The 12,368-nt window shown below is 37.1% G+C and overlaps 1 protein-coding gene and 1 non-coding gene across 2 annotated transcripts; both read right to left on the reverse strand.

The window, feature by feature from the left end:
* Positions 1–372: 372 nt before the first annotated feature.
* Positions 373–2,495, reverse strand: CBG17264 (the record flags this gene model as incomplete). The annotated part of the gene is made up of 4 exons (XM_002643876.1): positions 373–482; positions 531–697; positions 767–1,116; positions 2,178–2,495. The coding sequence occupies 4 exons, from the start codon at positions 2,493–2,495 to the stop codon at positions 373–375; spliced, it is 945 nt and encodes a 314-aa protein (XP_002643922.1).
* Positions 2,496–9,594: 7,099 nt separating this feature from the next.
* Positions 9,595–9,667, reverse strand: CBG28937. Its single transcript has one exon. It is a non-coding gene (tRNA).
* Between the last annotated feature and the right edge of the window lie 2,701 nt (positions 9,668–12,368).

Genomic DNA, 12,368 nt, shown 5'->3' on the forward strand with positions numbered 1-12,368 from the left:
AAAGCAACATGGGATATGGAGACAAATTATATGATGATCGTAACCGGTGTGACCATGATTGACGTAACCGGAAGTTTTCCACATGTTTCAAGTTTCGAAAATTTTTTGATGAGGGGATAAAGCAAAGATGACCAAAAAAATATTGGAGGATATTAATGGCAGAATGGTGTAACATTCAACTATGAGCCAATTTATCCCGGTTTATGTAAAAGATATCGAAAATTGGTCAATTGGCAAAATTTTCGCCAGATAATAAAAAACATTTCGTCTGATGACAACTTTTTGATGCCTTTTACAGAAAACGAGACATATAGGCTCAACGTTGACGATTTGGAGAGGGGGAGAAGCATTATGTTAAAGTGATTACAGTTATTATGCCAGTATGTTAGCCACATCGTTTTGCACTATTTTCTTTTTTAACTCCTTGATGATGTTCACAAGGTCCAAAACTTCAAGATTAGTTTTCAGATTGGATGCGTTTCCTGAAATTTTTAATTAATTAACTCAAATTAAGCAGTAATTAATTAAACCATGAGTGAGGGTGATTTGGCGGCAATATGGGCAGTAAACGAATTGTTTGCCGTTCTGAAGCGAGAGGTTGTGAGCACAATCGGCGCATAGAGTGTGACCGCATTCAATCAATATTTTTGGGAGGAGTTTCTCGGAGTATTCAAAACTGCAGATATGACATTCTGACCTGAAAAAAAACGATAAGGTGTTTATGGAATCATATGTCTCTAAACAATTGCTGGAAAAAAAAACGTACGAGTGTTGTTTATCTTGAGCGCCGGGTTCTTTATCGACCGGTTGAATTGAAACCAAATTACTTCCCGGGAAAAATGTGCGTTGTTCCGCCAGAATATGAAGAAAGTCGAGGCTTGCAATGAAGGTGATTGGAGAGAAGATTCCTTGAACCATGATGATAGCAGCAAAATCCCATCCAGCAGTTATTTCATATGCGATCCGAATTGAAGCAACCAAGATCACAGCGTTTCCAACAAATACAAAAGAAACTACGTCTTCATTGTAGAAAATTTCAGTTGGGAATTGATAGCGGTTCAAGTAAAGAACCAAGTGTATGATGATGAGTGGAGCAATCACGAGGAGGATCAACATCTAAAATTCTGAGCTTGCCGTTTTTGCTGATGCACTTTGAGCTTAATTATCTAGGTTTCTGTGAGAGATATCAAAAATTGACCAACGGATGAATACCAGGTGATGTTATAATAAGTAATTCATCAGTAGAACATTTTTTGATATTTTTTGAAGGAACTGAGATAACTGAGCTCAAAAAGCACGTACAGTACCGGTTAATAAGATATACAAACGGTTGTAAATCAGACCTAGATTGAAAACTTTAAATTCACAGAACTTTTCGAAAATTCCTAGTTTTTCAGTTATTTGCTGATTGCTGATGGACGCCTGTTTTTCTCCCGTTTTCAGTACAAAAACAGGAAAAATAGGGGTTTTCTTCAAAAATCGGCTAATAACTGGAAAGCTAGGAAATTTAAAAGCATTCTGAAAATGCAGAATTTTTAATCTAGGTCTGCTTGACAACCTCCAAAAGTTTCAAAGTGATCGAAAACTTGTCTGCTCTAGACTTTTGAAAATTTTCAAAATCAACTGAAAACCAAGTTTTTGTATATTTTATTGGCCGGTGCACAGCCTCCCATGAAAGATTTTCGAACAGAAAATTAACTTCTGATCTACAATAAAAAAATTAGTTGTGAAATAAAATTTCAGGTCTAACGCATATTTTCAGCAATTTTCATCCGTTTTTGTGAAGATTCTAGATGATTCATTTGATTATAATACGAATCAAAAATTCAACCAAACAGAATGAAAATAACTGATTGCGGTTCTTTTGAGCTATAGAACTCCTAGGAATGTTAAACATTGAAAGTTATATTTTTTCTGTCTAAAACCTTGAAAATTGAAAATTTTGAAAAGTTTTCACCCGGAAAAACATTACACCGGATTCTATAACCGCTAATTAATTTTTTAAAATTGTTTGAATCATCTTGAATCACCACAAAATCCGATAAAAAATGCTAAAAAATGTTTTAGACCTAAAATTCTGCTTCACATCAAATTTCTTCATGGTAGATCAAAAGTTAATTTGCAGATCAGGTCGGTACTTCATATAGTGACAACGTTATGATGACTCAGTAGCTAACCTGGAAATTCCATCCCACAGAAAACACCAAGACTCTTGGAACCACTGGGAGCAGGATCAAAAAGATGTGGACAACAAAAGCAAATGCGATTCGAAGTTTTTTTGATTTGACTCTTCGGAAAATTTTCGGCAGGAGATATATGGTGATCGCTGTGAGAACAATAGCTGGGATGTAGATTGCAAGTGATGCAAGAGCACTGTTGATGAAATTGTCAGCAAATGTCACGTAGATAATATGGGCCACAATAAAGAGCAGGTCCACTGATCTTTGAACCTCTTCATAGAAATCTAATGCGTTGTAATATGTGCACCCAAACATTTTGTACATTACCTGGAAAAAATAGTTTCGGGATTTTTAAGCTCCTAGACGTTTCATAATCCAACAGTTCCCGACGTTTCAGAACTAGACATTTCAGAACCCCACGGTTCAGAACCCGACGTTTCAAAACTGTTCTTCATTTTTGCATAGCGGATTTTTACGCCAAATAGGTATTGTCCATTTCAATTTGTTGTTCTTTCTGTTTTTTTAATTTGCTCTCTTCTACGGTACTCCAAATATTGATAGGTGCACACTACAAAATTCTCAAAAAATGGAAAAAGAATTGAAAATTAGAAAACAAGTTTCTCAAAGTGCGCAAAAAATTTTGCCAACGAATATAAGTTCGTTTAAGCGTACTTCTAGTAATGACATCGTTTTTGAAATTATGAGCAAAATTTTCGTTTTTGTTTAAGTTTCCGACTGTGGACCTATGAAATATGGAGTACGGTAGATACGAACAAATAAAAGAGCAAAAAACAACGAATTGAAATGACGAATTCCTATTAGGTGTGCAAAACCGCTATGCAACAATGCAGAAAAGTTCTGAAACGTCAGGTTCTGAATTGTCTAGTTCTGAAACGTCGGGGTTCTGAAACGTCGGGTGCTGAAACGTCCAAGATTCGATTTAGGCTTTTCGGAGCTTCCGAGAGCTCTCAACAAAAAAAAGAAAAAAAAAGAAAAGGAAATGATAAAATTAGTGATTATGTGAGCTTTTATACTCATTCAAATTTCACACTTTTGTTTCTCTGCGTCTTTCTTCTCTATCTCGTTACTAAGCGACCAGCTCGTGGTTGGCACTATAGGTTTACTAATTGCGGACTCCTGGGGCTAAATCAGGAAAAATTTTCTGCTGATAGAAGTCTCTTGAAAAGTTAAATTCGTATAGTTGGCTCTTGTTTTTCAAATGATCACTAGAATTGCTAGAAGGAGCATTCTGTTTGGATAGATAGGGAACATTTCTATGATGGAACGATTCATCATGTCTTCATAACCTCAAAGCAGGATCCGATAAAAAAAATAGCATCTCTACATTGTCCTTTTTCTCGATAGTGGTAGGTTCACACTCCAAAATTCTCAAAAAATAGAAAACAATTGAAAATTTCAATAAAAACGATGTCTAAAAGTGCGCAAAAAAATTTTGCCAACGCATATAAGTTTATTTAGGCGTACTTTTAGTAATGACATCGTTTTCGAAATTATGAGCAAAATTTTCGTTTTTTTTTAAGTTTCCGACTGTGAGCTTAGCAATATTTGTAGTACGGTAGAGAAGAAAATAAATTTTTTTTAAACAAAAAACAACGAATTGGAATGAACAATGAGCGTTCGGTGTGTAAAACCGCTATGTAACAATGCAGAAAAGTTCTGAAACGTCGGGTTCTGAATCATCGAGTTTTGAAATGTTGAGTTCTGCAACGTCGGGGGCTTATACGTCCAGGATCCGATTTTCAACAGGCCTCTAAGAGCTTCCGAAAGCCTTCACCAGAGAAAGAAAAAAGTGAAAATGATAAAATTAGTGTTTATCGGAGCTTTTATACTCATTCTAATTTCACACTTTTGTTTCTCTGCGTCTCTCTTCTCTCTCTCTCGTTGCTAAGCGACGAGCTCGTTGTTGGCACTATAGGTTAACTAATTGCAGACTCTTGGGACTTAATCAGGAAAAATTTCTGCCGAAAAGAAGTCGTCTGAAAAACAAAATCGTATAGTTGGGGCTTTTGAAGTGATCACATGGAAGTTTTTTGAGCGAGTTTTCGTTTTGATGGACAGGGTACAATAGGATACGAGGGTCCGATGGTGAAAAATCCTTCATGAAATTAGGCGATTCTCAGGACAGAAAGCGGATTTTTATAAAAACAGCTGTTCGGCGCTCATAGGTGTTGGTCATTTGTGAAGATTCAGTGATGTCAGCTACCGTATGGTGGTCAAATACAGTACCGGCCAATATGATATACAAAATCGTATTTTCAGTTGATTTTTACCATTTTCAAAGTCGACTGTCAAGTTTTCGATCACTTTGAAAATTTTGGAGGGTTTGAAACAGAGCTAGCATTAAAAATTTAGTTTCCCCGAATATTTTGAAAACTTTTTGTTTTTCATCTATTCCTCGATTTCTGGAAGACAAAATTTTTTCGTTATATTAGTAAAAAAACAGGCAAAAAATAGGTGTCTTCTAAAAATCGGCAAATGGCTGAAAACCTAGGAATTTTCAAGTATTCCGAGAAAGCAAAGTTTTAAATCTAGGTCAGTTTTACACCTTCCAAAATTTTCAAGGGGGTCGGAAACTGAACAGTCAAACTTCTAACTCCTAAAAACTGTGAAAATGGCCGAATATTAACTAAAAAAATACTTTTTAAAAAATATCGTTATGACCAGTACTGTATGCCTTCAATGATAATCATCTTGGTGTGACTCTGGCTTTGGTCACTTTGTATGTCAGCATTTTTCAAACATTTCTCTAGTCCTGGTATTGGAACGTGATATCAAATTTTACTATGAGTTAGATGAAATTGTATGTTGTTGGACTTTCTGCTTTTTTGTTTGTTCAGTTGACATCTCTTGAACCATTTGGGTTACGTCACGTCATTTAAACTTATGCCTGTACACATCGTAAACACTCTAATAAAACGCCACCCGGACCGTTTACTTCGAGCCTATATATCTCACTTCTTGTGAATGAAATCAAAAAGTTTCAACTCATCAAATGTTTATCATGATATCAGCAACATTTGATTAGTTGACTACTTTTTGATATCTCTCACAGAAAATGAGGTACATAGGCTCAAATTTGACGATTTGGATGGCATGCTATCAGAGTGTTTACGGTTTTCCTTAAAATCCTCTCTATTTTTTTTTCAAACTCAAAATTGAAGATCCCCAAAATTCTACTTTTCTGAATCTAGCAAAGCTCCGCCATGACAATATTCGTCACGCTTTTAATCCCACTTCAACATAATGTGAGAGCCCCCTTGTTCGGATTCCGTGAGACTGAGCCATCAAAAATCTGACGCTTCCAGGCTTGTATAAACATCTATTCTAGAAACTGCCAATTTTGCCGATTTGAAAGTTCCTTGCTCCGGAAACGTGTCGTGTTCCGGAAATGTGCTCCAAAAATTTCTCTACATCCCCAGAAATCGTAGCAAGCTCTGTACCGGATTAATTGAGTATGTTTCCCCTCTTTTACAAAGTTTCAAAGATCTGAACAGCATTCTGCTAATTATACATTTTTTTCCAATTTCATTTCAGATGACAACCTCCAAACATCATCTCAGCTCTGTCACAAGATTGATGAGTCCAACTCTTCCAAACCATATTCATTGTTTTATCGCTGGAATCTTTACTGAAAACCCATCTTCTTCATCCAACATGAATGCAAACTACACAAATCTTGATTAGCCCCAAGGATCACCACAACACTCCCAGATCTTTTCTCGTCAACTTTTCATTTACACCGATATCCCATTCCCATGCAATTTTACTAAAAACTTCGTTTTTCCTCTATTGTTTGCAACACCAGCCCACTCGCATGTTTCTCCGGAAATTCTATGCATTACTAAGAATCAAATGAATTCTCTCTGACATCGCCAAGAACTGAACCCGTGGTCAAACGTCATCCATTTTTATGCATCTGCAAATGTTTCTACTCCTCAGCCCTTGTTGCCTTTGATTGAGATCCCACACTTCAACCTCTCAAATGTTTTCAGGTTCCGTTAAGCTGGCTCCATAGCGTAAGTTGGCGCTCATCTGCTCCTTCTTTGTTCGTTCCGTCAAGCTTCTATTCAATTGTATCCGCTTGTAGATTTCTAAAATCCCGCCTGACCTTAAGCTCAATCTTTCCCATTGAGCTGATTTCCTTCTTAGTTGCCCATAAAAGCTGTCTTAAATGATTTCTTATTCATCCAGATTTCTCAAGTTCCATTTATCCCCTTCAGATCCATCCGATAAGCCATCAGCTTATCCTCGCCGGTGAGCCAACTTCCAACGACATCAAAGTCCTCTCAGAGGATCACAAATCTTCCAGCTGCATCCATGAGATTAGAATCCCAGCAAAAACCAATTTCCATCCCCTTAATCCAGAATAAATCCGGATACCACACGCCAGGATCCAGGATTACAATGCAGTGTCAACAAGTACGTCAGCACATTGTCACAGCTTCTGAAAATTCTAAAAAAACCCTGGAAATGCATTAGGAGCAAGTATTGCAAGGATTATTCCTTTTCCCAACTCTTTGAGAGGGCAAATAGAAAAACAACAGAACACAAGTTTTTAAATTATAAAAATTTATTCGACAAAAATCAAAAAAAGAAACAAAAGACAATTAACACTAGCATAACGGTCCCTAATAACAAAAAATTACTAAAGCTTAATTACACGTGTAACGGTTCTTAAAAACCTAATTAACAAGGCATATCTACCCGCACAGAAACTTACAAAAAATTCTAAGGCTTAGCTACTCACACATAAAGTTACAAAAAAGGCTACAACTACACGGTATATAAACTACTAAAAATTAAAACTACCATAGACCCCAACGGCTAGGACAATAAATCTAATTCTAGAGGAGACACCTACACAGAAGTTCAACTTACTAAACTAAACCTACAAAATTTGCTCCAGTGTGTGTGTAAGGTGAAAGCCTAAGCTAATAATTAAAAAAATTTAAGATTAACTAAACTAAAAAATTAAAAACATTAAATAGGGGAATAAAAGATTAAATAGGGTAAAAAATATCTTTAAAAAAATACAGACGAAAACCCACAGACCAGGCCATGCACAAGGCAGTCGTGTTGGGATGTCCGAGATGGTCTGAAAATAATAGAGTTACGTTCCTGAATGCATGTTTGGTCAAACTCACTATTGTTGAGCCGGTTCCCTTCCTCTCCTCGAAAAATCCTCGAAATTAATCAATCCATTGACTTGAACAGCGATGACAAAAGCATACGATGACGTGGATGGTAAATGAAGAAGATGTTGGGGAATCTGAAATTCAATGAATCACACTTTATACCTCTGAAGGGAATCTACGAAACTCACATTTACATCGAGGTGTTCCGGAGGAGAGGAAGAGGCGTCTTGCCAGTAGGATGGAAAATGGAACCGACTGAAGAAACGAAGTCACCGCACTGCCACATCGACCCCCGGGGCGGCCACTCCCTTCAACCACACACTATTTCCAAACGCCCCTTTCCACAGCACATCTTTTGTCTCTCCTCGCTTCTCACACTATTTTTTTATGACGCGGCTGTTTGACATTCATGGGCACTCTTCACAAAAGACACTCGGCGGCCTCTTCTTTTTGTTCAGTCTCTAGAGTGATGAAACAATATTCGTGAATAAAAAAACGCCACGAAACGGACGGAAAATATGCGGAAAGATGCGAGAAGAGAAGGAGAAAGTCGGTTGAAGGAAAGGGAAAGCTTTTGAAGAAACGGGGAACAACTGGCGGGCCGAAATTTCGTAAAGTCGAGAAAAAAAACGAATCGCAAGAGATAGTTGGGAACAAAGAGACGTATTGCTTCGAAGCGAAGGAAGTTGTCGAGAGAAGATGATAGACAAATCAGAGGGTCATTATTACGATTGAGTTGAAATAAGTACGAAAGGAATGGAGGGCAATGGTTTTTAGGCAATTCTTGAGGAAAGGCAATTGGCTACTGTGATAAAAACTTTGAAAAGTTGTAACCTTAAGACATCAGGAAGGAATTTGACATTTTTATCAATCGAACCCAGGAAAACGAAATTATCGTATTTCCTGTTAGAAGCACCCGAATTTGAGCTCATATATCTCAATTCTTGTGAAAGATATCAAGAATCGGTCAACTGATAAGTTATTCATCATAGAATCAGCAATATTATATTTGTTGATAAATATTTGTTATCTCTCCCATAAATCCAGATAATTGAGATCACAGTTGTCGGTATGGGAGAGCTTTGATCAGAGGATATACGGTAGCTTCAAAAAACATCTGGTGAAAATATTTTACCGACCTTCTGCTGAATCCATAGGTTCATTAAAAACCATCTGCTCTTAGGTATAATTGCCTGAGACACATAGTGAGATTGACATCTGAGCTCTTAATCGTTCTCAGACATATGGGATTTGATCAGACACTGCTGTTGGATGTGGGGTTGCTGGCGAAAAATTGAAGGGAATAGAATGGCCTTGAATTGAAAAAAAAAACTGGGAATTTGAATAACAGATCCAAGTGGTGAGTCAGCGCTCTAGGAAGTTCCCATTTTTATACCTGTGACGTCAAGGATGCAACATTTGGATGCGTCATAAATATAAATATATGCAACATTTGGATGTGTCATAATAGAAGAACTTAGAACCATACTTGTCACGGGCAGGGCCGGGCCGTGTCAAAATGAAAAATTCTCCGGCCCGGCCCTGTCGGCCCGGGTCAGATTCCAAAATTTCAAAATTTCGAAGTTTTTTGAAAATATGTGAAGTTTTCATCAAAATTGCTATAAATTTTGAAGTTTTGATACTTTTATAAAGGCGCATTATACCAGGAAGTTGTTTTTAAGGTGGAATTCAAAAAATTTTTCGAAAAATGAACTACCCGGGCCGACCGGGCCGGGTCACCGGGTCAACCCGGAATTTGACAAGTATGCTTAGAACAGATTTCCTTCCAGGCCATCAATTTCCGAATGGACCTGGGATCTCCAGTCAGATGGATTTTTTCCAATCGGCCAGTCTGGAATTTGTTCAGGAACGTTGAGAAACTCTTCCGTTGTTTGTCATTGTGTCCTTCGTGTTTAGACAATTTTCTTTGGTTTGATTTACGACTTTGTTTCATTCCATTTGATAACGAACTATCAAACAGTATAACTTTTCAATTTGATAGCAACTTTCATCGAAAATTAGTTCCTCAATTCTGTGGTTTTCTTTTGGGGAAGGAACGAAAGAAGACGGAGAAAGAAAGGAAAAGGCAAAGTTTCTTGGATATTATAAAATCTGAACTTTGTGAATTCCAGAAGTGGATTCTTGATAATGTGAATCTTTATGAAAATGATAATTGTATATTCTGAAGAGTTCAAAAATAATCATCTGGATCGAAAAAATATCCAATATCAACTCCAAAAAAATCCAAAAAAAAGTTTCGCTCCCGGGTGGGCTCGAACCACCAACCTTTCGGTTAACAGCCGAACGCGCTGCCTATTGCGCCACGGAAGCAGGCAAGTCTGCGAGTGTGGTTAGTCGTATAAAACTCGGCCAGAGAATAGGCATTGGGCGAAGAGAAGGACATCTAGAGAGAAAGAGTAGCGAGGAGGTGACTCGGCTTGTGCGGAGAGACCAAATAGAGAAAATGGGAAAGATTAGGAAAAGATTATTGCGTGAGTTTGTATAGGAATCAGTAGAAATCATACAAAGGAATAATCTCTATGACACATATATTGCCAGGAATAGATTTTAGATTTGAAATCGTCTTTGAAAAGGTGCCGGATGAAATTTTTTCTTTCCGCTTTCAGGGAAAATTATGCAAAATATTGCGGGTCATGTTGTGGACGTGGTTTGAGGCTGGAATAACTAAATATTCACCGCTTTAGCACAAAATGAGATTTTTGAACTTCTCACATTGTTGCATATTTTTTCTCTCTTCCTCTCTTTTCTATAAAAATTTTTGCAAAGTTTTTATGGTGTTTTATTCTTCCCAATGAAGCATTACATTTCCATACTGACCCCGTCTATGGTCCCCCTCTTGTTTGTCTAGTGTGACCCCGCTCTTGTATGCCCCGAGGGCAACCGATCAATAAAGAAAGCGGACCCGGTTAATTAACGGTGTTGACCTCTTACCCGCCCGCCACTTGTTTACCTGTTTTGTCGTCTAATTCTTGTGTCTTTGCGCACTGTCTCTCATTCCTAATTTTTTCGTCTTGAGTACTCCGAGTTAGTCATCTCTTTGTTTTCTTTTCAAATCACAGTGTACTTCTTCTTTACTCGGAGTCTGAAGAGGGATCAGAACAATATTTTTACCATTTTTCTATTAGTTTTCTTGTTCTTCGAGCATTCAAAATATCATTCTTTCGTCATAGCTATACACGTTGTCTATTTAAATTTTATTGAATTACTAATATCACAAAACCCAAAATCTTTCAGCTACAAGCATGGCGAGCAAGCGTTGGGCTGACCTTCAAAACGTGTTCAATGGGTCCAAGACAAAAAAAGGAAAAAAATCCACATCTAGTTAAAAGGGCGAGGAGTTTCCCAAGGTCTCGATAGTGAGTTAATTTTTCAATACTTTCTAATGAGATTAAGTAGACAAAATTTTCAATTCGTCTGGAAATCTCAGAGTATACCAATGGGATAATAACATTTTTCGTTATCAACTACTTGAAATTCAAAAAGTGACACAAATTGTTGCTCTAATTCCGTTCAGCATACTTCAAGGTTCTCAGACGAATTGAATTTCTAGACTCCTTTCTCTAGACTCTAACTTTCAATTTATTATTATTATATCAATTTATTGTTATATCAATTTATCATTAATTTAAACTATTTTCGATTTCAAACTGTGACCTCATTTTGATTGGGTGCTTCATAATCTATAGAATTTGAATCCATAGTTTTTCTTGTTTTTTTTTTCAGGGGACCATCCAACTCTGCAAGACCCTAAACGTCCGGACTACCACTCCAAACCATTTGGATATCCTCTTGGTTTGAACGACAATTTTGGAAGAAGAGAAAGTGAGTAGAACAGGGTGTGTGCACTTTGAGGACAATTATCTCATTTCTTATAAGGATATCGAAAATTTGTCGACCTATAACATGTTTGTCAAAATATCAACATAATTGTTATAGTTTAAAAGTTTTCTTCTTTTGCAGAAATAGAGATAATTGAGCTTAATTAGAGCACTGTTGACCTTTTCTTGAAACCCTATTGAGGTCTAATAATAATTTTTCCAGATGCCAAGATCGAGACGCCGATTCCGGAAAAAAGGAAAAAAAATGACGGTGGATACCATTTGCCAGGAGTAAAATTGAGACCTTTTCTATTTGCGAGATGACTGAGAAGCCGATACCGGAGAAGAAGAAATGCAGAAGATCCACTTGTATGGGACAAGATTCTTCGATGGGCAAAAGGAGAACTCAGTTGGTAAGTGGAACAGAGTTCTTGCAGTTAAAACAAAATTATCTCCATTTCTCTGATGAAATGTTTGTCATCATACCCTCAATATTTATGTAAAAGCTTTTTTTCCGACATCTCTCACAAAAATATAGCTGATTGTGCTCAAAGTGCAAGTGAATGTGACGACCATTTTCTACACCTGCTCTTTGAGATCAATTATTTCGATATTCGTGACAGAAAGCAAAATTTGTCGACTAAGAAAATATTTGTTATGATATTTGCAACATTTTCGCAGTTTGTAGATTTTTGATAGCTTTCACAGGAACAGAAATAATTTAGCGTCAAGGTATATTATTTTTTGTTTTCAGATAGGATACATTCGTCGAACAACGACTGGGACATTTTGGAAGACATTGATGAGGACGAAATGAAACGAACGGAGAACATCAAGGTAATATGATGAACCAAAATGAGCAATGGGACCAGAATAAACGAAATTTCCATTTGCTTCAAAAATCTGACGGCAAACAAAGGACACCACATAAGTTTCATCAATTTTTGATCAAAATCGTGTTTTCTATTTTTGAAACTACCCAGCAAACAAAATTTACGTCAACTCATAAGAAACTTATCGAAATCTCAATTTTGAACTGATGTAGTTCAGCCCCCCCCCCCCCCCCCAAGTTCAGGTGTATAACCCCCCGACTGTGCTAGTTACCGTCGAACCTGTGATATAATGAGCCCTCACACTGTCAATCTTGAGATAATTTTTCATGGTTCCTATAGTCGGAATAAAAAAAAGTGAGA

This window comes from Caenorhabditis briggsae (genome assembly GCF_000004555.2).
Source record: "Caenorhabditis briggsae complete genome, chrX, whole genome shotgun sequence".
Classification (NCBI taxonomy): Eukaryota; Metazoa; Nematoda; class Chromadorea; order Rhabditida; family Rhabditidae; genus Caenorhabditis; species Caenorhabditis briggsae.